General features: G+C 35.5%; 1 protein-coding gene across 1 annotated transcript; it reads right to left on the minus strand.

The window, feature by feature from the left end:
* Positions 1–7,057: 7,057 nt before the first annotated feature.
* On the minus strand, positions 7,058–20,735 carry LOC110110137 (E3 ubiquitin-protein ligase MARCH3). The gene is made up of 7 exons (XM_020841478.2): positions 20,447–20,735; positions 20,206–20,291; positions 19,966–20,112; positions 19,469–19,571; positions 13,514–13,626; positions 8,671–8,789; positions 7,058–7,447 (listed from the first exon to the last, which is right to left on the minus strand). Exons 1-6 carry the CDS (start codon positions 20,661–20,663, stop codon positions 8,697–8,699), a joined length of 759 nt encoding a protein of 252 aa, XP_020697137.1. The 5' UTR covers positions 20,664–20,735; the 3' UTR covers positions 7,058–7,447; positions 8,671–8,696.
* Between the last annotated feature and the right edge of the window lie 6,860 nt (positions 20,736–27,595).

Here is a 27,595-nt window from a genome sequence, read left to right on the forward strand (position 1 = left end):
CCCCCCCAAACTGAAAATTATGGTTGGTTCCACCCCTGTTCTTGGTCTATGATGATATCTACCTATTTGGCTGCTATAAAAGAAAATCACTTTATTTCTTGATACAATTCTAGTTCGAAATGTTAATTTTTCTACTATCGACAGTCAACTCCTTCATCAAGTGAGGGAATTTTGAGGAGAGATTATCGCTTTATGCAAACATCTGACTTGGTTTTACAGCTTTGTTTATTTCTTTTTATTTAGTGGTCTTAATTTTTTTATTCGATTGATTGTGTAAATGATTTTATTCTAGTCTGAAATAGTTTAAGCTTCAACGAATGCTAAAATTTGAACTCTGTCTGTAGTTTTCTTTGTTCTAAGTTTCACAATGTCGTTTTTGGCTAAAGGCATTGATTTATTATTTGAATGCATTCTTTTCACATTTTTCATTTTTCATTGAAAGTAATATTTAAGTCTTAAAATTTGAGAGTTTTTTATCTGTGAATTTTGTGTTTGCTGCGATTTTTCTTCATATCATCTTATTTCTACTTTAGAAGCTTCATTCCCTAAGATGTTCTATATCACCATTTAATTTTTATATATCTTACCATTATAATTGGGATGATGATGATATCTTGATTTTTTTTTAAATTTCTTCAACATTTTAAGTTTTGGTTGGCTGTAAACAAATTCTGGTGTCAAGTAATTTGCTACAGAATAAACTACAGTCGCATTAGGTTCTTTTGTTTTTGCTGCAAAATTTTGTAAAGCAAATGGAATGCATATTAACTCACTTTTCCTATTTGATTTGTTAGGAACTTGCTACATTCCAATCAACCCTTTTGTTAGTTTGTTCTCTCTCAAAGTTCTCGCAAAATAAATGCAACCATTTCATATTTATTTTGTAGGGGTTTTTTTACCCTGCAAGTTTTTTTCTTGCAAACCAACTTACCCCCTATTTTGTAGCACATTTGTGACGTGGATGACCTGCATAGTGAAAGAAACACATCAACTTTGAACCAAAATTTTGTTGTTTCATGCAGTCAATACCTGGACGATATTTAAACTCACTTAAGCATTTGTACAGAAAGTCGCCTTAGCTGGTTTGGTCACATAAAACGGCGGCCTTGCGATGACCCGGTTAGGAGAGTAGAGGTATTAGATTTGACTTATGTTAAGAAATGTAGGGGTAGACCTAAAAAGACTTGGTTAGAAAATATTAGGAATGACCTTTCTTTATTAGATTTAAACGAGAATTTGACTTTTAATAGGACACAATGGAGAAAAAGGATTCATGTAGCCGACCCCACGTAGTGGGATAAAGGCTTGATGTTGTTGTTGTTGTTGTTGTTAAGCACTTGTACAGAAAGATATTCCTGGTGATATTGCTTGTTTCTTGGACAACTTACTAAATAAAGCATATTTTATTTCGTTGCCAACTTCGATTATATATATATACATACACTATGAACAAACTTTTTGTCTTCATATTTAAATAGATGTGTTAGGTTATTAGCCATGTTTTTATTCTTACAATGATTTTTCTTCTTTTTAATATTTAGATCGAGTTGTAATTACCACTTAAATGGTGTAGTTTTTCATGCCATTAAGAAAATTTGGAGCTTTTTAACATGTTAGCCCAATTACCTTTGAGTAGATGCGAATGTGCTCTTAGTGTCTTTTAAGATATTTGATCATCCAAGCCAACATCTTCCTTAATACAAATACAATTATAGTCAATTAGATTGAAACTTAAATATGTATTTGCCTGAATATTCCAATGGAGGTGGTAAACATAGTTTGAACCTGTATTGTTTGGTTTCATCTATTTAATTGTCAGTATTACCTACAAATTGGTTATCTGATTGTGACTACTAGTTGTTATTCACTTCCATCAACAAAATCATCTGTTGATATGATGGATTAAACTTAGAAATGGGAGAAAAGAGAGTGAAAGGCGCTTGATTTTCAAGGTTGAAACTAAGAGGAACTTCCGTAATCTGATTCTTTGACCAGCTAGATTTAGGCTTCATTCGACTAAGGTGCGGTTTGGTTGCCTGCAAAGTAAACGCAATGTAAAGTAAATGCAGTGTAAAGTAAATGTAGTGCATTCCAAATACATTAAGTCTGTTTGGTTGTCTGCAAAGTAAACGCAAGAGAAATGTTTCCCTTGTTTGATTAGATATATCTAGAGTAAAGTAAAAGCATAATAGGTAACAACCTTAAAGTTTTGAAATTTAATAAAATTCAAGGAAAGAAGTAGAGCTCTGAGTTCGAGATCATTAATCTTTGGAGGGAGCATCCAATAGGCTTCACCGGCCACACTCCAGCGGTGAACTCGGAAGGAAACTGAGCATAATCAAAACAGCAGTCGTATATAAGATGGTTCGCTCTAACCCATATTAACTGGTGAAGCACATTTTCATCATAAAAATTTATAAGAATCAATATCAAGGCACTAAACAAACGAAATTATGATTAATGAAGGAAAAACAAAGTGAAAGAAAATTGTTTCAAACAGACTCCTAAGTAAGAGAGATTTTTTAATGAATTTAGCGTTAGAAAAACCTGCTTAATAGTAATTTGAATTAATACTTTTTTTTAGTCGTAATCACAAAATCACAAAAAAAAAAGCTCTCAAAATCTATCCTTAGTCCAGCATAAAATGAGAACAAGAGATTAGCTTTATTTCTCCTCGTATTCTCCGCCCTCTGTCTCCTTTCGATCAAAGTCTTTAGCTTCAACTTCTCTCGCAATTCTCACCTCGCAGAAATCATATTTCCCACCCCCCTCAGCTTTAACTCTGCCGCTTCAGCTGCTGACTCAAACTGCCATAGCCACCACCGCCTGGCCGCAGACGCAGATCCACCGGAATACCCAGTCGCGGGCGACGCCCCACCAGTCAAGCTCGATCTCAAGCATCACCGCCCCTTGCTTTTGCGCCCAAAGCGGCTAACTTGGGCTCACCGGCGCCGGCTGTCGCTGGTTGGTCTGTCACAACGGTGGAATCCGGCGTTGCTTTGGGCTCCGGCAAATATTTCATCGACGTCTTCATCGACACCCCGTCGCAGCATTTCTCTCTGATTCTTGACACCGGAAGCGACCTCAATTGGTTACAGTGCCTCCCTGTCACGCCTGCTTTGAACAGATTGGCCCAATCTACGATCCCTCTTCATCCTCTTCCTACCGCAATCTCAGTTGTACCGACCCCGTCCGGAGCTCTTTACCCCCTGCCTCGCCGTCGAAGACCATTCCTCCTGCCCTTACTTCTACTGGTACGGAGACCACTCTAACACAACCGGAGACCTCGCCACCGAGATCTTGTTTGGTTTGATTGATCCAGAGTGTTCGATGCATCGGGGGAGAAGGGGCAACTTCCGATCGGACAGGCAAAGGAGCGAAGTCGAAGAAGAACGAAGGAGCCGAAGAAGCATCTCGTGCAATCTTACACCTCCTGCGAAGCAATGAAGCCGAACAACAACGACGCGAGGAATTCTACTCCAGCGAATTTAAAACCCGCTCAATATGAGCGGGTTTCTAATTCACGCAAAACAGGTCCCGTAATACACGCCTAATGCTTCGGAGGATTTTCTTTTGTTCCGCTCAAAATTAACCAAACAACCAAATTTAATAAATACATGTATTTGTTTTACTTTACACTACTAACTCAGGCAACCAAACAGCCCCTAAGCGTTTCTTCTTTTCTTTTGAAAAATAGTTTTTGTGTGAGAAATGCAATATTTAAATTTCCACCTAGCCGTTACACCATTTCTACCATTTCATGTGCACATGAACACTGATGGAGAGTAGCTTGCCCGTCTATGTGATAGTAAGGTATTTTTATTTATGCAACATTGATTCAACACGGCAGAGAAACAATATTATCAAACTAAGCTTTAATGAGCAATTACAGATTATCTTAGGAAATTAAGAATGACGAGTGATATGTGTGATAAAGACTTCTTGTTGTTTGAGTGATATGTCAAGGAGGGCAATTTTTAGTTCAAAAAATTGTTGATAGATTTGGTCATTGACTAGACTATTGTTCTCTTGTTGGCTCAATAACAGCTGCGCATGATTTTTTAGCTGGCTCAACAATATTTTTTCCTTTTTTGACAAGGGCTCAATAATTAACAAATCGAGTTTATCTGAGCTCCATTCATTTATGTTCGGTTTGTTTACACCCTATTTCTGACATCTTTTGTGGGAGTGAGGGAGGGAGATTGCTAGCTTGTTTGTTAGAACTTTTTATAGAAAAAAAAAATTTGGTCAAGATATCCATATTAAATTTTTTGTCAAAATGGGTCTTAAAAATTATTGAATTTATTTATTGATGGATACAATACATTAAACTTACCTTAAAATAAAATTTAAAATTTTTTAGATTCATCTTGTTCATCTTTCTGTTAGGATATCCTGATCAAAAACCTCCAATATGGTTTATAATGATATGTAGCCTTCAAATATGCCATGTTTTTAAAGTTTTGATCTGAATTGTTTGCAATTTAACTAAATCGTTGTCACACGATATGTTTAGAGCTTTCTTATTTTTACTGTGGATGAGTCAGTGTGCTTCTTTATTATGGTCTTCTCCTTTGGAAATGCTGTGCACCTATCCGTAGCCTGAGAAACTTGACTAAGGGAGCAGTAAAGAATCTATTTAAGGTTTCATTTGCGACGGCTTTATTATTGCTTTTTAAAACAGTTTTCTAATTTAAAAATTAAAATTTTTATACTATAAAACTACTTTATGAAGTAGTAAGAAAGTCGTCCCAAATGAAGCCTAAGCCTCTCTTGGAAGTAAACCCAATGGCTTGTCTTCCTGCATATTTTTTAGTCCATGCTAAGCTCTACTTATTTGAGCTTTCATCTTGTGGTTTCACCAAAAAGGTTTACAGGGCTTGCCTGTTTGTTTTTATAAAATGGAGAAGGTGCTGCTGCATACGGATTAATTATACTGTGCGGGCCCCGAACGTCATTCGGAGACAAACCAGAATGCGCCATGTCATTCCTTGCTCGATACCGCGGCTCGGTACCGCTCGGTACCGCGTATTCTTGTTGGTCTCCGGACGACATTCTGCGTCCGGTCTCCGCACAAAATAATTTCTTGCCCATATTTATCATCCATTTGAGAAGATTTAAATGTTTTTTATTATCATTTAGGTGTAATGCCTGATCATCATTCAACGAAGATTTTGACCAAAGCTGCAGGCGGCCCTGAAGCACAATCTGATGAAGAGTAATGGCCAATCAAACATATCTATAGAAGAAGAGATACAATCTCAGTAAGGCGTTGGGCTTCTTTTCTGATTTTTTTTTTCTTTTTGAATATTTCATATTTGTATTGTGGCTCGTTGCATGTACAGTATATATTGGTTACAATATCATAAAATCAGCATTTCTATCATTGAGAACATGCTTCTCTAATTGAAAATAATTAGTTGCTCCATATAACAGTTGGATTTGTATTAGTTATGACGACCAACGATCAGGCTTAGCAGAAAAACTTTAGTGGTGATTGTGTGATATTACTATCTTAGCATTTAGAATTAATTAATATAAATTAGAATCATTTGCACAAAGAAATAAGCACCGCAATTTCTTAACTTTATTTTAGGTAAAAATTAGTTTAAGAATAGAAAATAAATTCAAGCCATTTGCAATGATAATATAAAATTTGTCTATAATATGAAATTTCATAAGAAATTTAAGAATAAATAGAATATTCTTACAATGATGAGAAACAACTCACATATTGAAAATGGAAAATGATATGCATTGAAATACATAAAATTACGATCTTGCGCACGAAAGTAACTGAAAGAAATTTTTTATTTGAAGATTCAACGTTCATGCATCCAATTATTCATAAGTGAGTTTGAAAAAAAAAAATTATTGAATGTTTTATTAAAAATGAATGTCTTAGTGGTTCTTCTGTACCCCAGGTTTATAGGGTTTCTCTTTATGTGTAAACTATAAATTATTTCGTGTGGTCATCGGACGGCATCCGGCATCCAGAGGTGAAACAAAAAGTGCCATGTCATTTTTTTGTTGTGTACAGGTGTTGTGCATCATTATGTACCAGGTGATATGATGAATCTTGATTCGCCTCTGGATCGTCTAGTAACTGCACAGAAGAATTTCTCCATGTAAACATCAATACAAAAGTAATAAAGCATGTGAATCTGGAACAATTATTAGGTCAGGACACCTGACGTAGCTCTACATCCAGACACCAATAACATGTCGCCACGTGCTCTTAATTTTTACTGCTCGGCCCGACGACCCGACCCGAAACGAACCTGGTATTGCTATGTTCGTGTATTGCTAGGTATTGCTCAATATTGCTAGATATTGTTTGACAATAACGAGAAATATCGCTTTGTCAAGACCAATACCGAGCAATACCGAACAATACCTAGTAAAACTGGGGTATTGCTCGGTATTGCTAGGTATTGGACTTAAGAGTGATATTTCTCATTATTGCCGACCAATACCGAGCGATACCGAGCAATACTCCGGTTTGCACAAATCAGCCAATACATAGCAATATCGGGTCGGGGTCGTCGGGCCGCGCGGTAAAGAGTAAAAGCACGTGGCGATATATTATTGACGTCCGGATGTAGAGCTACGTCAGGTGTCCGGACCAAATAAAAGTTCGTGAATTTGACAATCAACAATTCTAAACAAGATTAGGCTAAATTGAGAGAGAGAGAGAGAGAGAGAGAGAGAGAGAGAGATTTCTACATGGCAGTTGGCAGCAAGGCAAGACCCAATATTTTTTAAGGGGAAATGCTCTTATTGCCTAATTTGACAATGATTGTTAAGCCTAATTTGATTATTATTGTTAACTTCACAGAAGCTAACAATCATTATCAAATTATTAGTAAAGTCTGTCAATAATACTTACAACGTTTCAGAATATTAATAGAAACTATCATATGAACTGCAAACACATCACCTTTGTCACCACCAAACCTTTTTATATTATGTTTTAACTACAACACAATTTCAACCATCTCTTACAAATTGCAAAATGCATGAAATGATGAAAACTTGTAATGCGACAAACAAAAGATAGCTAAATAAATTAATGACTATTTATTGCACAAATGCAACTCAACATGCAACACATTAAATCTTAATAGTTTATAAAAATAAAAAATAAAAAAAAACATTTTAAAATAAACAAAAAATAAATTTACAACTGGAGAGTGCTAAAATATGAAATAATTCTTCTTTCCCTCAAGAATAAGCAAGCATCCTTGCTTTAAAAAATTAAAAACAAAACATGAAGGGAAGTGACGTTCAATGGGTTCCTTTGCTTCTTCGTTCTTCACGATCTCAATCCTCCTTTGTTCACCCAAGAAACAGAGCTATCGACAGAATTTGAACATCATAACCTCAGCTACTTTGAAAATTCTAATCTTTACAATCTGTAGATTTCTCTTAACTTGCTGAATGGTTCCTGAAATCTTATGCAACCATGAAATTAGGCCGCAGTAAATCATCAGAAGTTAAGTCTGTAAAAAACACTGCAAGTAGTTCCATATAAATTATAGCAGTTAAGACATAAATTGTACACTTTAGTATTATATTCTTATAAATTATGTGATGAATTATAATAATCATTCTCTACTAAAAGAAATTCCTTATAAAATATTTTGGCCCGTCCTCCTTCCATCAAGTATTATGTTGGACGTAACAAATTCTGGAACTGACAATATGATAGCATAATGGTCTTAGTTTCTTACAACAACCAGCCAGTTTTGCTTTGAAAAGAAACATCCGTTTTAGGGGCTATTTGGTTTGAAATAAAATGGATGTAAAGTGAACTTTTTACATGAGTTTTGAAATTGATGTTGTTTGATCGGATGAAAAAGAATGCAGAGTAGAGTAAAAGGAATGTGGCATAAAGTATTTTAATTCATTTTTGAGATGAAATAAATCGTCTAAATTTTGAGTGGAAATTGTTTTCACCGCAATCTCTTGCCAATGCATGCCGCTAGCCACTGGCAACCGCCACTCCCACCACTGCTGCCACCCACCGGCCACCAATGCCAGCCATTGATCACAATTGCCCACCTTCGCCACCATCGCCGCTGGCTGCCACCACCTTCGCCACCATCGCCGCTACACTATTGTCCACCATCGACACTATCTTTAGACTTTACACAACTTTTATTTTACACTAAACCAAATAAAAAAATATTCACCTGTATTTACTTTACACATCCAAATAACATCAAAATATTTTTTTATACTGCATTCCTTTTTCAGCTAACCAAACATTTCCTTTAATGTTTCAAAAGTCAAACACATTATTTCCATAACTGGCATTGCGGGAGCTTTTCAATGGCGAGGCAAAAAAAGTTATTTTCATAAAGAAGCTGAACTGATTCAACGGGAAAAAAAAATTGTTTTTTACATTTTTTTTTCTTTTTTAAAGGGAGCATGCACAACAGTTCAGAGAAAGCAATTTGGTTATGCTGGTGATCCAAAGTTTTAATATTTTCTACTAAAACCCATATAAGCAATCGGATTCAATTACATATATGAAGATTGAGCTCAAATCCTGCATTCTAATTGGTCCAATCAATGTCTTATTGAACATTTGTCAGAAGGGGTCCAGTCAAACAATAAAAACAGACATAATTAAAAACTACCAAAAAAAAATCATGTTAAACTTACGAGAGAGATTGAAGAAAAACTTCAATTCAATATAGTCCCATCATTCTCAGCTCCATAACATCACTGGGATCCAGCTCTGGTAGATCCTTATTTTCATCTCGGTTTTCTACCACATATTCCTGTGCATTAACAAGAATACCATAAAGCGTTGCTATATTAATGCAACAACAGCTCTAAATATACAAAAAGAAAAGAAAACAACACATAGTAGTTCCTGAGATATAATTTTTCCATAAAAATTACGACTAGTTGTCTTATTTTGAATGATTTACATGCCTTTAACGAGCTAAAAACTGTGAAATGATTCATTCATGGTCCAGAAGCAAGGATTAACAAAAGGTAAATCAACTATAGTGTATTCTTTTAACAGTTTCACATTCTCAAAGATTAATGGTCCTCAACGAATGATTCCTTAAGAAGAATTAAAACTTTCAATCTAACCACAATAAAATTCAAGAAACATCAATTATTTCAAAGCCTTACAAGTAACACAATAGTTAAAAATAGACTCGCTTTAGCTACTGAATTGACAATGTCAAATCCATTTTGTGCCATCACTAATGATTGAAAGCACTCATAGTTTCATGAATAGCCCCAACCAATAAACAAATATGTGTGATTTCGTCCAATAAAAAACTTTGGGTATGGATGAGTCTCCAAGCCATCTTGAGTCGATTTCTTTCCTTTCATCAATGGTTTCTAGCAAAGCACAGGATAGGAATCATAAGATGGAACCATCAAACTCATCAAGGTAAGAAAATGTTATTCAAGTGTTGACCAATCACCGAAGTAAAAGTTGCGCTCACCTTTTGTAAGACGCTATCTTTTCATAAAATGAAGTTTAATATCTTAATTAGAATTTTTACAGCTTTCATAATTATATCCATAACACATTCAAAATAAAATGCAATATCTATGTTACCATCCTAGGATTAGATAGGGATATTTAAAATGCTAATAAAAAATATTTTTGAGAGAGATTTAAAATTTCAAGTTTTGGTTTATTTGTGAGGAAGCTAATGTTATATGAGAAAAAGTAACTTGCAATATTAAGAATGTTGCAAAATATATATATAGAGAATAATAAAAAATCTCCTAATAGCAAAAATAGTTGATGTTGAAATCAAAATGTATAAGAAAAGTAAAAACTAAGAAGTTTTATTATAAAAATTGATTTAGATTTAAAAGTTTAAAAAATTGAGAAAGATAAAGGGACCCATAAGGAGTCTAAGAAAATAACATGCGATGGAAAAAATTTAGTTCTTTTTTATTTATAATATCTTAAAAACAAGACATCTTGACACATAAGGCCTTCCACAACATCGTTTTGCATCATATTTTATATTCGTGTTGAAAGTTCCCTCTTCCATATTTTTGCTTCAATCATGGCATTTGGATCACAAACAAAAAGGAATACAACAACAACAACATCAAGCCTTTATCCCACTACGTGGGGTCGGCTACATGAATCCTTTTTCTCCATTGTGTCATATTAAAAGTCAAATTCTCATTTAAATCTAATAAAGAAAGGTCATTCCTAATATTTTCTAACCAAGTCTTTTTAGGTCTACCCCTACCTTTCTTAACACAAGTCAAATCTAAGAAAGTTGTTGACCTGTACACTAATGAAAAAAAAAAAATTCAATAAATACCTGTTCGATGCACAAACTCCGGATGTCCTACACCATCCTCCGCACCACGTTGACAAAGCTAGCGCGATCTCTGCACATTCGATGTCGCGTCTTCCACGATCTTCGCGATCTTTACCTACTCTTGCTATTAAGAGTGCAATAGACGAAACCTTTAAATGTTTTGTTTGAATCACACGAGCAATCACATGTTTTCCCTTGCCCGAGAGCCTTCTTCCCTTCCGATCAATCTCCTCAACCGAACCTTCCACGCCGTCGAAAAAGCCAATTACCCAGCTCTCTGATTGCAAACTCAATCGGCCAAGCAACAACAACCAAATCGAACAGACCTCCTACGTCTGATTCAATCCTGTTCGAACCCTTCAATTTACAAACCTCCTTGTACACTAAATTCCTCCACACATCCACTCAACCTACCTCCAACCACGACCGCAAGCTCCAATCTATCTTTGGACTTCCCTCTTATGCTCAATCACTTCCTCCCTCAGTCGAATCTCCTGTTATTGCCGAGCTCCCGTCTCCACCCTGTACCGCAAGCAGCATCAAGCTCCTGCCGCATAGCCGACCTACGAGATTCGATCAAGACACCCATTCAACACCTCTACTATGTTGAATCTTGATCCTCCACTTCAACCGAACGCATGCCACACTTCATCTCTTAGCCGTCCCTACCGTAGCTACCGATCGACCTAGCTACAGCTCCTCTACCTTGATCCTGTCCGATCAAGCAACTCGCTGACTAGATCTCTTTGCCGATCCTCCCTGCTCGAAGCCACTCGAACCCTCCTTCGATGACATTCCATTGCTAGATCGGAAGTAACGACGGGAGCTCGCTCGTTGTGAAGGTAACTTCATTTTGCACGCTTCTTTGGCCAAATCTCATAAATATGCCGAATCAAAGGAATTGGTAAATCCTGGATTTACGGCTAAAGAGGGAAACAGAGGATTTAACTGGCTGTGAGATTTAACAGTTTCCTAAATTCTGTTTAGTTAATCCCTAAATTGGGGTTTACAACAAAAGAGGGAAACAGATGATTTAACTGGCAGTGAGATTTAACACTTCCCTAAATTCTATTACAAATACTGCTCAAATACAGCATAAATCATGTATCCAAACAGAGATTTAGCATAAATCTTACTCAAATCCTGCATGAATCATGTTGCCAAATAACCCTTAAAATTTTTGAAATAAAAAATGGAGGAAAGAAAAATGTGAAAAAACTGAGAAAAATGAGAATAAAAGAGAAAGAAAAACTGAAAAAAAAAAATGAGAAAAAAGAAGAGATGTGAAAAAAAAATTTGAAGACAAAAATAATGGAAAAGATATTTTGTGATTTTTGTCGCCGTCATCTCGACATCGCCGACATTGTCACCTCGCCAATCGCCAATGTATAATCTCTCGAACTTGAAATCCTATTCTATGCAATCGCGTCGAGCCGGGGGACCCCCTATAGGCGCTTTTGTAGCACGGTAGGAGGAAATTCTGTGGGGCACTTGCGGTTAGGCGGGTAGGCCCTGTACACACTCTTGTAGTGTGGCGGGGACAACTCTAAATACCCATGTATGAGCTACAGTGCATGCGGGGAAAAAAAATTGTGTATTTTCAAACATGTACCTCGAAGACACATACACATTCTTGTAGCGGGGTGGGATTGAAGACTACGGCTGTGGTGCCGCACGACACCAATCATACACGCTCTTGTAGTGTGGTGGGATGGTTCAGCTCGCGAAATTTTCCCTAAACAAGGGAAACGTCGAGATGGTGCCGAAATTCCAAGTGACTGAGGACTTATATTTGAACATAAATGCACAGAACCTGAACAAAGCGTAGGAAATTGAACTTGAACTAAACAAGCAAGGGACTTGAATTGAATTACATGGAACTGAACCCTAAATCCTAAAATGCACAATTAACTTGAAAAATACAAATTCAAAATAAAGATTCAAGTCACTCAAATACAAATGAACAAACATCAGGGAATTTGCAACAGGTGAAACCCCAATCGTACTTGCATGCAAACAAAAATCAAGTAATTAAGAAATAGCGTTCAAATCAACAATACTTTGCAAATATGAGGGATAGACATGCATCAAACAGTCAATTGTCAGCCAGCATGCACAAAAAGAATTCAGTAGGGAATGCAGCACTGTTTGACAATCACTGCTGACATGTGGCAACTACTGCTACTGTAAACAAGTACGTTAGGCTATTTAAAGAAGATGATGGGGGATGTGACACAAGTATGGCGAATTCCCTACAAGCATACTCAAGGGCAACAAGCAATGAATGCAGCAATGCCCTACAATCAACATTAGCAACTTGCATGCAACATCAGCAGCTCATTCTTTTCTTTACAAACAATGTGGTTCCAACTACCATCACTCAAACGTCTACCTCATCTCAGTTGTGAATCGGGACCTGGAAGATATTTGACATCTCTAAAGTCAACGCCATGCCAGTTAATCAGTAGCTCTACCAAACAATCTATATGTTTTGTTGCAATCTCTATCTCCATCTCTATCTCCAATCAGGCATGCTGCATTGGGACCTCAACTCCTGACCGCTTCCAGGCTGCAATAACCATCACTGGTATGCTCAATCTTGTTGGAATAGGCCTGTATATAATGATACTCGATCTCCATAGGAATTCTTATTCTACCCCACCAAAAAAGAGTGCTCTGCACCAAAGGCAACATTTCTGTCGAGGACCCGACAACTCCAGTTCCAAAGAGGATAATACCATCACCACCAAGATGGTGCACTGAAGAACTCCTGATTCCTATGAGACTAGAAATTTCATGTCTCTTCTGAAAGTTTTTTATGCCGCTACATGATAGCTAGAAACTTCAATATATTCTTATTTTTGCTGGGAAAAAAATAAGGTCTCTCTCTATTTTACTGTTTCTATTAGCTGTTGTTCAACTAAAATAAGTTGTAATGGTTTTCTATTAGTTTCTGCATTGCCAAAAAGCAGCAACGTATTCAACTGTTTTACGGGCTATCTGATCAGCTTTTGAGTTAGACAGGTCTCAGGTTGGACTCTGACAGACCCTGATCCATCCAACATTCAACCCATTCAAAAACTAATTTGGATCAGGGTTGGCATGATCAGAACTGACCATTGACAGGCCTAACTTCAGCCACATAAATGGTTAAGATATGCAAAACATAAACTACCATAATCATAATCTACCTTTGTTAGCTCCTGCTTTGCAAGAACATGGTAATGGCGCTCATTGATCCTCTGCCCGCAGATTATGGCTATGAAGAATCCATATAGCAAACCCACCAAGATAACGGCCAAGACTAACAAGGCAAAGAGAACATAAAAGGTAAGTTCAAGTTGAAATCAGGAAAATGAAAAAATAAACCTGATGACTCTCAGGAATTGCATCACTGTTTTGTTTATCAAGTGAAATGAACCAAGAAAACATGAATTACTATCAAGAACATGATATAAATATTTTCCCTAAAGCCAGGTTAGCACTTGGCAACATGGCCATGAAATAAAGATCATCAGAAAAAAGTATACAAGTTAAACAGTAAACACGCCATGGTAAATATCTTGCTTTCATTAAAGTATCCCAAATAACTGAGGAAAGACAACTTGATAAAATAATAAATCATAGGTTTCTAGAGGATACGATGGTGAACGTAATGAACTGAGGTGTACTACACTATACAACATTATGCATTCTTGCATAGCTATGCTTGATTCCTACGCAATCAGATGGTATCACTCTACTTGCATAAAGTAGAATTCAACTTCCTAGACATAAATCCTAACCTCTACCTATTCCCTAATATCCGTAAGAGACTGTCTCAATATAGAAGTGCAAAAAACTGATATTTTTTTTCTAACGTTCACCGATTGCCAAGTTAAGTGTTGCAGAGATGAGGATGCTTAGATGGATCGTTTGCAATTGTTTCTCCTATTTTCTCTACGATTCTTCTCAGATTTTTCCACTGTTTTTGTGCTTGGTGGCTGTTTTCCATAGAAAACAGCGGATTATTAGTGATTTGGCTTAGATCCGATAGGAATCACTTGAAATACTCAAGTGGTACCTATCATATACATCCTAAAGATAAAAAGAAGATTAAAAAAAGCTGCAATTTCAAGCAAAATGCCGCAGCTGCATCATGCTGATGAATTATTTATTCAAAGTTATAAATATTAAGTGTATGAAAAATGCAAAGCTTTGATATCATAAAAACCTACACTTGCCTCAAGCATGAATGGGGTCAAGTTAAAATAAAAAATGTGAAGCAGCATAACTTAATCACTAGTGAATATTCATAAACGGAAAAAAATCAAAAACTCTAAATTATTTGAGAGGGCGGTCTGGAGTAGTATTTAGGTTGTACTTATTGTGATATGTAATTCATGGGCTTGAGCCATGAAGATAGTCACATTGCAAATGTAGGGATGAGGTTGCATTATTAACCTTTCCGTAGACATAACATTCGGAGGAGCTTCATGCATTGCATGTAACCTTTTTTACAACCAACTTCTGATGAGGACATCGGAGATCAACGTCTACGATTTTTTTAGTTATTTATTTATATGTTTTTGTACTAGTTTATTTTATATTGTTGTTTTTCCCTTTATACCTTTATGGGTGGTCATGTAGTGTTGTAGCCCGAAGGGCATTTTAGTCTTTATTATTTTTCTTTTCATGAGGCCTATTTATAGGCTAGCTTTCTTGTATTAAGGGATGATGATTTTGAAATGAAATTCTTCTCTTTGTGTTCTCTTTGTGAGTTCATATTTTTTTGATCTCTTGGTGAATTCAAATTTTCCTAGATCTCTGTGTGAGTTCTAGGGAAAGCCCAAGGTAAGGGCAAAAGCAATACACGCCAGTCGTTGGAAGCGTCCTCGACTCGTGGTTTATTTTATCTTATTATTTTCTTCTCCAACTCTTGTTTTCCTCCTCCCCACACCAAGCCCTACCCGAGATCCTATCATCCACCGCTTTATCCACTAGCTTCCTCCACTACAACCCAAGCTCCATCAAGAAACCCCAACCCGACGGCAAGTCCCTCTTCCTCCTATGGCCGCCGGCCACCACCTTGCCCCAAAGCCATGATGAAGATGTCAATCATCATAATGGCTCCTTGATTGAGGTCCCGCATTAAATGCATGAGTTATTGAATTTTGAATTTCAAATTTAAAAACTTTCTTTATTTGCAAACTTCCAAATATGGAAGTTTTTCGAATTCAAAATTCGAACGGAATCTAATTGAACGACTCATTATTTTCCCCCCATAAGTTTCAAACTCATTTGGAAAGAAATTACTCTCCCTAATCACTCCTCTCCCTCTCACAATGCCGCCGGCCCTATGAGGGTGAAATTCCCTTTAATGCTCCATTTATGCATTCAAGGCTCTTGAATCCAAATTTCAAATTTAATCCCCTCCAAATCCCTCATGGATTTTGAATTTTAAAATTCCCCATTCAATTCCCAATTAATGCGTTGATTACAATTTAATTTGAAATCAAATTTCAAATTGATTTCCCCCTAAAACCTCTCAAATTCTGAATTTAATTTCAGGATTAGCATTTATTCCCCCTCCCTCTCTCTTGAAACCGCCGGCCACACCTTAATGGGCTTCAATTGATGGGCCCTGACTTCTCTAGGACAGAGTTTGACTCATTCCCTGCTGCTGGCCGAAATTTTCAAAGCCCCTCTCCCTAATTTTCTTCCACTAACCCTTCTCCAAACCCAATCCAACGTGGAGTTCTCTTCCTCCTAAGACTGCAGCTTGAAATTCAGCCGATTTCCTTGCTCCCTCAGCCCATGGAAGACCCATAGTTGCTGTTTTGGGAAGACGGAACTACTGCCCACAAATCCTGGCTGCTGCCCAATGGTATCCAGAAGAATTCCAGCAAGGGAAACTGAAATTCCTACCTCCTAAAACCTTCCAACTGCTGGACGCTCTTCTACAACTTGCTGTCCACTGATTCTACAAATCTCCTAGCACCATAGCTTCATCCAGAAGGTTCCAAATGATGTCCAGAATCTGTCCAAAACAAAAACTGCTGCTGTCTTGAAGATCCACATCTTATCGTGGCTAATCGGTGGTGCGAAGAAGCTGATGGTGGCTGTCCTAGTCGCCCCCCAACACTCAAATCATCCTGCAGGAGTGTGTATCTCTCTTGACTGGGGGTAAACTCTTATTCCAAACTCTCTTATCTTCCTAGTTTACTTTTCGTTTATGGTTATTAATGGATTCATGAAGATCATGCTAATTATTCGCCGCTAGAACCTAGTAATATGAAGAGTTGTGTGAGGGATCTTTTCATAGCAACTAATCTTATTATTAGTATTGGAATTTCTCGTTGAAACCACTCATGTATGCAAAGTAAGACTTAGTTGACTATTTAATTATCTCAACCTCTCGCATGTGTTTAGACCTAAGCTATTTTATCACCTTATCATTTTTATTTTGTCGTTTATCATCAAGAGAAAGCTTATAATTATTGTGCTCTAAAATTTAAGCATGCAAACTTCCTAATATTTAATCATCCATTCTTGTACGTTTCACATCAACTTCAGAATTTAGGCCTCAAGCTGAGCAACAAATGAAGGAAAAAAAGAGAAGGAAACCTAGTATATGGAGTGAAGAAATAAAATTAGGATGGTTTAAGAACCATACATGTTGAACAATGAGAAAATCAAGATACGGAAGAAGGTAAAATGGGTTAAACAACATCACATTAATAAAATGAAAAAGAAAATATGTGTCACATCGAATGTATGACCGCACATACTATCGAGTTGGGGCTCAAATGACATAAGTATGCTATCGCCTCTCACACTCACAAGCATAACGCATGCACATTTAGAGACTAGACAAAGACAACACTCTACCATTCATGTATTCTTCATCTTTAAATCATTATATTTGGGAGAGAAGTAAAAAAAGAATATTATATCTACTTTTGTAGAATATGTTCAAGAGTCAACAAACCTTCTCACAAAATTTCCTAACAATATGTCCCATCAAAACTTCTAATTGTCATCACTAATACACTCATGCATCATTGCCCACAACATGGTATGTTTAAATCTACTATCTGAGACATATTGATAACAATTTGCAATCTAGACATTCTTAATGTCGTTAGCATCCATCAACTGCCGGGTTTGAGTGACTTAGTTGGGCTAGCCATCATCCAATCAAATTTTGATGGTGAAAGATTTAGCATCCATTATTCATAAACACACAGAATATTTGATAAAGATCAAAAGAACCTCTAGAAATTAATGAATAAGTCTCATTTTTAGCTTATTCGTTAAGTTTTACCATATGACTCAAAGATTTAGAGAATACTCCTCGCCTCTGATGATGTTGTTAATGAATCCATCAGTGATCATCTTACCCGTTGCAACATTAACGCTAGATGTGCCACCTAAGAATGCTTATAGGAAATAACAATCTCTTTATTGACAATGCTTGTTGCTCCTATTGTCGATTGTTGTTGTGCACAAAGACAACTACAATAAATGCATCACTCACAAATGCCCACTGACAACAATTAAGCAACCAGTTTAATTCCCTCAACACATACCTTGTCATATAGAACTTGTTATAATAACTGATGATGAATGCGTCACTCATCACAACTAGATGGCATTTAAAACCATAATATTTCTTGCTAATACTACCAATATGTTATTTAACTTAGGCGGTCTCGGTACCAACTTTCTCCATTTTGACAACGTAAAAGGCAACCATGTACATTAGTCCCTTCTAACCATTCAGAGGTAGACCATCCTTACACAAATTTTTACAAATAATGGATCTTTATTATCTACCAAAGCGCATAGATTTTTATCCTTCAAGATTTTCATGTAAAAAGCATTTTCTCAAGTATCTGAATGCTTGGATTTTCTAAGCTAATATAAAATGAAACCCTAGCATTCTTCTAGGCTAAACAAATATCTTTCAGCATGTAAATAGGTACTTATAAAGAAGGGTGGAAGATGCACCAATAAGACGAGTATATAAAATCAATATGGAAGAATAAGAAAAAATAGCGATAAATCAAATGTTACATGATTTGGAGTTGGGTAAAATAGAGTTAACACCATATGCGACATTTAATAAGAATGAATGAAGATTGAGGCTTCATAAAGACAATTCAAATTAGTTTGTAAGGGGTAAAATATGATGTGAACACCAAAGAAGATGTGATTAAGACATTTAAGGCTTCAATTTTAACTAACAATACAAGAACACTTAAAGCTTCAATTTCAAATAACAATACAAGAACAATTAATTTGAGGCATATGATTTCAAAGAAATACTACGAGAAGAAAACATAAAAGAGAAAATAAATAAGCAAGAAAATATTAAGACAATTTTCTCAATATATTTATCACAAAAAGCATGGTATAGCCATGCCGATAACTGTGAAAACTACACATGACATCTCTGAAGATAAGGAAGAAACAAGGGACAACAACAAAAACATCAAGCCTTTTATCCCACTACGTGCAGTTGGCTACATGAATCATTTTCTCTATTGTGTCCTGTTATGTCAAATTCTCATTTAAATCTAATAAATAAGGTCATTTCTAATATTTTCTAACCAAGTATTTTTAGGTTTACCTCTGCCTTTCTTAACATAAGCAAAATCTAATACATCTACTCTCCTAACCGGGTCATCGGAAGGCCGCCATTTTATGTGACCAAACCATCTAAGGCGACTCTCTCTAAACTTATCTTCCACGAGAGCTAATCCAACCTTTTCACATATATGCTAATTTCGCATCATGTATCTAAGAGTAAAGCCACTCATCCACCTAAGCATCCTATCTCATATAATAAAACCTAAGCAACATCTTCATATTGCCACTTAGTTTTGAAAAGAAAACTCCAATGTCTGGCAGTTTATAATGACTCCACAAATTTTGAATACGGGCTAGTTAAAGTTACATCATGGTAAACTTATAACTCTACCTCAAAGAGAAATAAAACATGAATGATTTCTTTTGTACGTCCAGGTGCGCACATGCGGAGCACAAATAGAATACTCACAACCACATCCATACAGAAAGGATGTTTGGCGAAGTGTGTGGCAGAGAAAAGGGAGATATATGAAAAAAAAAAAGATTGTTTACTTAAAAGGAGGGAGACATACTTGCCATGGTATAAAACCCATATGGGTGTTCCTCATAGCCAAACATTTCCCTTAGCTCATCACCATAGAATCTGTAAACTAGCATACCGAAAAAAGCCACAACCTGCTTGTATTGCATTAAAATGCTAAGATTCCAAAAAATACAGAAAATAGCACGATGAGATAAATAATGCATGTTTGAACGATAATAAGGAGCTGTTGCCAAAATGATAACATTAAAAAGTAAATATATATTTAGCAAGGAATATGGTAAAATCTGTTGAAAAGTATAATGGATCATATGCAGCATATACATAACCAGAAACAGAAATCGTGTATCTTTACTTATCCAATTAACACCACTTGCTTACTGAACAACATTGTCCCATATGATAGATATTAAATTTTGAAAGTGTTAAAAGAATATTTTACCCATGTTTTAAATTAACAGCACAAGCTATCACCTAACCATGTAAACTCCAAGAGAACAATATGAGTGCTGACCAGAATGATCATACCAGCTGCACGATAACAAATATGAGTGTGTGGTCCCTCAAAACAAGGAGCTGAAACTTAATTCTCAACCACCAGCGATCAGGGGGCACATTTGCACGCAAGATAAACACAGCCTTACACTCCGTACAATGTGAAAATGCAAACCCTTCCTGAAGAAAAAAAATAAGAGAATTTTTTTTTAATAAGTAAGAGAAATTTAAGAACCCTTTCATATAAATAAAATCTAAATACTTCACTCTAACCTTGGTTGATCTCCAATTGTCAAGACATGACCGATGCACATACTTCTGTGTGCCTTTGCAATGACATGGTGCAATCAAATCCTCACCTAAACATATAGAAACTATTTCAGTTGTCATTCAACCTCAGAGGCTCAGACTTCTTTAATGAGCCATAAGTAGCTACACTTTGTACTGCAATTTTTCACTTAATACAAAGTAAATTCCATGGAAACTTAATATACCGACTATGTTAAGTAAGGACCTCCGATTTCAAGGCAAATTCGGCATTGTGGTTGTTCTGTAGCCACCAGCCTAGAGATTTCATCAGCTTCAAGATTCTCATAATCACCATCACCCGCTGATCTAATTTCAGATGAAGACTCAGACTCCTCAGAACCATCCTTGAAAGTTGATGGACACAAAATAGGATCAATTTCTGATGCATCTGATGACTGATTTCTACAAGGCACCAACTCCATTGAGAAGAATGTAAAATCATATCCGACAATCACCAAAGAGATTGATTGTGCCAATCATCAAAAAAATGAAATGCCCCTGTAAAATATAGATGTAGTAGTCAAGAACCATATCCAATAATTTTATAATTTCTTTTTAATCTAATGCATTAAAAGTGTAAACAACTTCTTCATCATCCCCTTTTGTCCTTGTCAAACCAACCACACATTACAAATCTCTGCTTTTGTAAGCAAAGTAGAAAAACTCCTACTTTCTCCTTCTCTTCTTCCTCACTTTTAGCAATCATTGCAGGGTAAAGCGTTGGAGGCAATGGATGCTAAAATAAGGATTATTTTTCTGGTTAACCTAGCCAAAATCATGGATTACACCGATGAGGTGTTGCTCCCGGTTGTGCAAAGGAGTTATATGGCTGCCGATGTCCACACAAGATTTATAAATATTGGATTTAGCAAATAATATGAGTAAAATAGGATTATAGATGTTAGAGGATTCAAGGATGCCACCAAAAAAAAAAAAAAACATTTACCAAGATTTAAGCTAGTTCTTGTTAAATCCCACCTAAATCATGCTACTAAATAGCCACTGCATTTAATAACCAGTAGAGACTGATTTACCAAACTTGCATATTATGGAAATAATAAAAATGAACATTGAATTACATGCAGCTTATCTTAATCTATTTGTTGGAAGCTTTGGCTATCAATCAAGAGGTCTAGGTTCGAATCTTGCTTTTGTGATGTGTGATGTGTATATGAGTTTGACTTAATTGGCCTTAATGTTACATAAATATATATACTCAAATTCTCCAATGACATTGTCGAGCTCCCGTGTTTAGTATTTTCTCAAGGGATATATACATCAGTCGAACCTTTCATTCAATAAAAAGATTGAATTCATTCGTAGAGTAATTCCACTATCCAATGACTCCAAAAATAGGTACTTACAAACAACAAAAAATAAAGAAAAAAATTGCATACGAGACCTAACACCCAATCCCTCGCCCATCAAAACGAAACGAATGCAGGCAAGCACGAGCTGAGCATAAAAGTATACTGAACGACCAAACGCCGCAATAGAGAAACAGCAACATTCAGATCATAGGAGCTACAGAGTGAAAAATAAGAAGCAAACAGATCCGGAGGGAAAGAACTTGGCCAGATCCGCAGCTCACCTCTTCCTTGGGACAACACCGAAGCATCCAAGAATCCCCGTGTAAGCGCTAGGGTGTGTCTTCTTCTATCATAGAAATAGAAAAGTCGCCATGGGCAAGCAAACGAGTCCAACCGAACGAGTTGGAGCGGAGGGAGATGACGGGAGAGGTAGGAAGCCGGAGGGAGAAGACTTAACTGCATAGATGGAGGAATTATAATTAAGAAGTTAGGGGAATCTAATTAGACAAGGACTAATTAGACAAAAATGATCTCTAATGTGCCTGATGAACGACAAGATTAATTTGATTTTTTTTTTTTAATTGAGAAGTAATGATAAGATTAATTAAATAAAAAAGGATAAGTAAATTTTATTAAGAGTGATTTATGTTACTAGTTTCTAGATTTTTCACCCAAAAGCATGTTGCTAGATTTTTTTTTTTAGCATTTTTAAAGGGTTGAGCCATATTGGCATGGGTAAAACTCCATTGAGCTTGGGTTAGGGTTCAAGTGGGTCCAACCACCTTGGAGTTGAGCTAGTAATTGTCTGTCTAGTGCAACTAGCAAAGATGATCCGGGGGTTCATTTAGTTAAATAAATATTAATTTGGCTTAGTTTTTATTAGGTCCTATTAGATTAATATGTGTTTCCTTTGGTCAAATACTTTAGAGCGAATTAGAGTCCTCATGTAAGTACACACGGTCAACTAGAGTCAAGTCAAGGTGAGCTTAAGGGCAATTTGATCAAATGAGTTTAGGTCTATTTTGGCCAATTATGTTAAATTTGGGTCAACTAAGGTTTAACAACCTAAAAATTGGTTGTTCATCTAGGGTCTATGGAGTGTAATAAAAGTCTAGGATGAGTCAATTTATATTTTAGAGATATATGAGGTCCAATATAAACCAAAATTGGTTAATTTATATTGGTTCATCTTCAAGAATAAGTTTGTTAGGTTCTCAAGAGCTCTAGCTTATGTCAACCTAGTGTGAGGGGCTATCAAGTCTATATAGGAAAGCTTTGGTCACCATAAGGTTGGATTGGGTCCAACAAATGATCTAGGGTCTATCAAATGTTAATTTGATCAATTTAAGATTAATTGATCAAATAAATCACGTTACAACTCAAATAAATTAAAGTTCATTAAATGGATTATAAGATAAGAGCTTAGGCTCACTAGACCAAATTAGGATAAATTAAATCAATCGATTAAATCATATAAGGTCTAATTAGGGTGGATCGAGGATTGGTTCTAAGATTACATCAATAGTGAGGTCAAAAGGGTCACTTTTGGTCAACATAAGTTGATACAAGGTTAAATGGATTGAAGGTCCTTATCTAAGCAAAATGGCTACCTATGGTCAATTGAAACTTGAGGGAGATTAATGAAGATTTGGGTTAATTAAAGGAGAGTTAGGATGAATTTAGGTTACGAAGGTCATGGGCTAATTAGGCTAAATAACTTGACCAATTATGATCTACTGAACTTTTTTAGGTTTCAGCTATAGCCAATCATAAATGCACATAGGGTATATTAAGGATTAAGAGATCAAGAAAATATACCTGTGCTTTTTGACTTGCGTTTTGTCTGCGCTTTACCTGCGCTTTTGCCTGCACTTTGTCTGTGCTTTACCAACGCTTTGATGCGCTTAATTTAAAATAATATTTTATTAATATCTGAACCTATCTCCTTGTCCGGTGACCGGATGCAATAATTTGCCCATGGGATGAGCTTCAATTGGGTCCCTTTAGGGGCAATCAAAGGGTTGAGCCATATTGGCATGGGTTAAACTCCAGTGAGCTTGGGTTAGGGTTCAAGTAGGTCCAACCACCTTGGAGTTGAGCTAGTAATTGTCTGTCTAGTGCAACTAGCAAAGATGATCCGAGGGTTCATTTAGTTTAAAAAATATTAATTTGGCCTAGTTTTTATTAGATCATATTATGTTAATATGAGTTTCCTTTGGTCAAATACTTAGAGCCAATTAGGGTCCTCATATAAGCACACATGGTCAATTAGAGTCAAGTCAAGGTGAGCTTAAAGGCAATTTGATCAAATGAGGTTAGGTCTATTTTGGCCAATTATGTGAAATTTGGGTTAACTAAGGTTTAAGAACCTAAAAATGGGTTGTTCAACTAGGGTCTATGGAGTGTAATGAAAGTCTAGGATGAATCAATTTATGTGTTATAGATATATGGGGTCCAATATAAATCGAACTTGATTAATTTACATTGGTTCATTTTCCCGGAGGGAGAAGACTTAACTGCATAGATGGAGGAATTATAATTAAGAAGTTAGGGGAATCTAATTAGACAAGGACTAATTAGACAAAAATGATCTCTAATGTGCCTGATGAACGACAAGATTAATTTGATTTTTTTTTTAATTGAGAAGTAATGATAAGATTAATTAAATAAAAAAGGATAAGAAAATTTTATTAAGAGTGATTTATGTTACTAGTTTCTAGATTTTTCACCCAAAAGCATGTTGCTAGATTTTTTTTTTAGCATTTTTTAAGGGTATTATATCACCCAAAAAAAATAAAAAAAAATAATGAAAAAAAGGGTATTATATCACCCAAAATTTTTTTTTTTTTTAAGCATGTTGCTAGATTAAGGCTTCATTTGAGACGACCTTCTTACTACTTCCTGAAGTAAATTTTTAGTAAAAAATTAAAATTTTTTAACTAGAAAATTGTTTTAAGAAGCAATAAGAAAGTCATGATGACTTTTTTTATTGTTTTTAAAACAAATTTTTGTACTAAAATTATATTTTAAAGAATAATAAAAAATTCATCTCAAACGAAGCCTAAAATAAATAGATAAATAGTAAATTAGAAATAAGGTTTGTCAAATTGTCTGGGATATTAAGAAGGATGCTCAATTGCTAGAATATAAGTTGCCTAAGTCTTTTATTGACTAGGCTATTTTTGGCCATGAGTAAGTTAGAAAGGAATGCTAGCAAGTTCAAAGGAGTGGTTAGGACCAATGGAGTGGCTCAATTAACTTTTAGGATGCATGGGATGAGCCATATTGGCATGGGTTAGGGTTCAAGTGAGTCCAACCACCTTGGAGTTGAGCTAGTAACTGTCTGTCTAGTGCAAATAGCAAAGATGATCCGAGGGTTCATTTAGTTTAAAAAATATTAATTTGGCTTAGTTTTTATTAGGTCGTATTATGTTAATATGACTTTCCTTTGGTCAAATACTTTAGAGCCAATTAGGGTCCTCATATAAGCACACATGGTCAATTAGAGTCAAGTCAAGGTTAGCTTAAAGGCAATTTGATCAAATGAGGTTAGGTCTATTTTGGCCAATTATGGGAAATTCGGGTCAACTAAGGTTTAAGAACCTAAAAATGGGTTGTTCATCTACGGTCTATGGAGTGTAATGAAAGTCTAGGATGAATCAATTTGTGTTATAGATATATGGGGTCCAATATAAATCGAACTTGATTAATTTACATTGGTTCATTTTCAATAATAAGTTTGTTAGGTTCTAGTGTGAGGGGCTATCAAGTCTATCTAGGAAAGCTTTGGTCACCATGCGTTTGACTTGGGTCCAACAAACGATCTAGGGTCTATCAAAGCTTATTTGATCAATATAAGCTTAATTGATCAAATTAGTCACATTACGACTCAAATAAGTTAAAGTTCATTAAATAGATTATAAGATAAGAGCTTAGGCTCACTAGAGCAAATTACGATAAATTAAATCAATCGATTAAACCATATAAGGTCTAACTAGGGTGGATGAATGATTGGTTCTAAGATTGCATCAATAGTGAGGTCGAAAGGGTCACTTTTGGTCAACATAATTTGATACAAGGTTAAATGGATTGAAGGTCCTTATCTAAGCAAACTTGGTTACCTATGGTCAATTGAAACTAGAGGGAGATTAATGAAGATTTGGGTAAATTAAAGGAGACTTAGGATGAATTTAGGTTACGAAGGTCAATAGGCTAATTAGGCTAAATAACTTGACCAATTATGATCTACTGAACTTTTTTAGGTTTCATCTATAGCCAAACATAAATGCACATAGGGTATATTAAGGATTAAGAGATCAAGTCTCAAATCAATAGAAATCAAGTTATAAGATTATCTACCTCATGTCTAAATTAAAGTAGTCTAAGCTTTCGGTAATCAAGAGACATGTTAGGGCTTGAGCATGTCTAAACACTAGTATTATGTGTATGTACCCAACCCTTATTAACTTATTTTTTTTATTTTGACTATGTTAAATTATGACAAGTCATTTATAGGTGATGTCTTAGTTAACAATTGCTTGATCTTCATTACAATCAAATTAACTTTTAATATACCATTACTTAAATGCCTAACTACAAGCGAGTTAGGTCACTTATACAAAATGTCTCGTTAACAAGATCAATGAATAATATAAAAATACTATCTACGTTATCTCGATATTTATTTGCCAATATAATTTGAACGTCGGCAAGATTGTATTAAGCAATATAAAAATTCTATTTGCATTATCTCTATCTTTATTTGTTAATATAATTTTATCACTAGGTTTTATGTGACAAACAAACTGTGAACAAGTTATTTAAGATATTGGAATGCCATCAAACTTATAATTGGGCCAAATATCCCACAATCAAGAAGACATTACTATGAAAATTATATATGTACAATAGCAACATCAAGTCTTTACCCCTTTACGTGGGGTGTCGGTTACATGAATCTTTTCTCCATTGTATTCTATTAAGAGCCATGAAAATTATATTTGTAAAAAGAAAAAAAATTGTTTGGGAATATCCTTTATATAAATTGATATAAAATGGATTAGGAATGACTTGGAAGTCATTCAATTTGCTTTGAAATTAGTGTTATATGTGAAGAGTTCATATTACGCTAATTTAAAGTCAATGACTTACAAGCATATTTTGATATAATTTGTATTAGATTATCTTAACATAATTTTAAAATCCACTCACAATAGCGCAAATGGATAGATGGCCTATTTATGAAGCTCTATCGTCTTTTGTGGTTCTTTGAATAGTATATATATAGAGAGTAAAAGTGAGGGCCATGTCCAACCAATTTCATTAAACAAAAAGATAATTACATGTCAATACTATGCAATATGACTATAAAGATTAGAAAAAAGATCAAGTAGCATGTTATCAAAAACTATATCAGATAAGAAAAGACATAATCAAAACTAAAATTTCCATGAGTAAAATAGAAACTGATAAATATGAACTCCATCCAAATTGGAGGAATAAGGTTGAATAGAAAAGAATGCATAATAAAGCCAATTCATAAGGGCTTCAAGCTCTTGAGTTTATATTTAGAGGGAAAAGAGGGCGACACTAAGAAGAATAGAAGATAGGAAAAGATGTAGGTGTATAAATTTAGTAATTGTTGCATCATGGAATATTCACGGCAATAGAGAAATATGAAGTTTAACGTCTTAACTTTGTACGAAGATACAACACACAATCATATAAAGGAGAAGGGTGTAACGTTCATAGGATACAACAGAGTTTTTACGTGGAAATCCTTAAAAAGAGGAAAAAATCATGGGGCTTGGCCCAAATTGAATGAATCTATTAGTATTTGCAGTCGATTACAAATGAGGTCCTTCGTTAGGGGGAAGGCAAATATACATCATATAGAGAGCATTACATGGTGGGAATTTGAAAAATTAGTATTGACATGTTTGTTTAGTCAGCAAGACATAGTTGGTAAGTGCGGTGGTCGAATAGATTGTTGTCAGGCGACGGAGGTTAGAAGGATAATAGTGGGCAGACGACGGATGTCGGAA

This window comes from Dendrobium catenatum, unplaced genomic scaffold (assembly GCF_001605985.2).
Source record: "Dendrobium catenatum unplaced genomic scaffold, ASM160598v2 fragScaff_scaffold_1021, whole genome shotgun sequence".
In the NCBI taxonomy this organism is placed as follows: Eukaryota; Viridiplantae; Streptophyta; class Magnoliopsida; order Asparagales; family Orchidaceae; genus Dendrobium; species Dendrobium catenatum.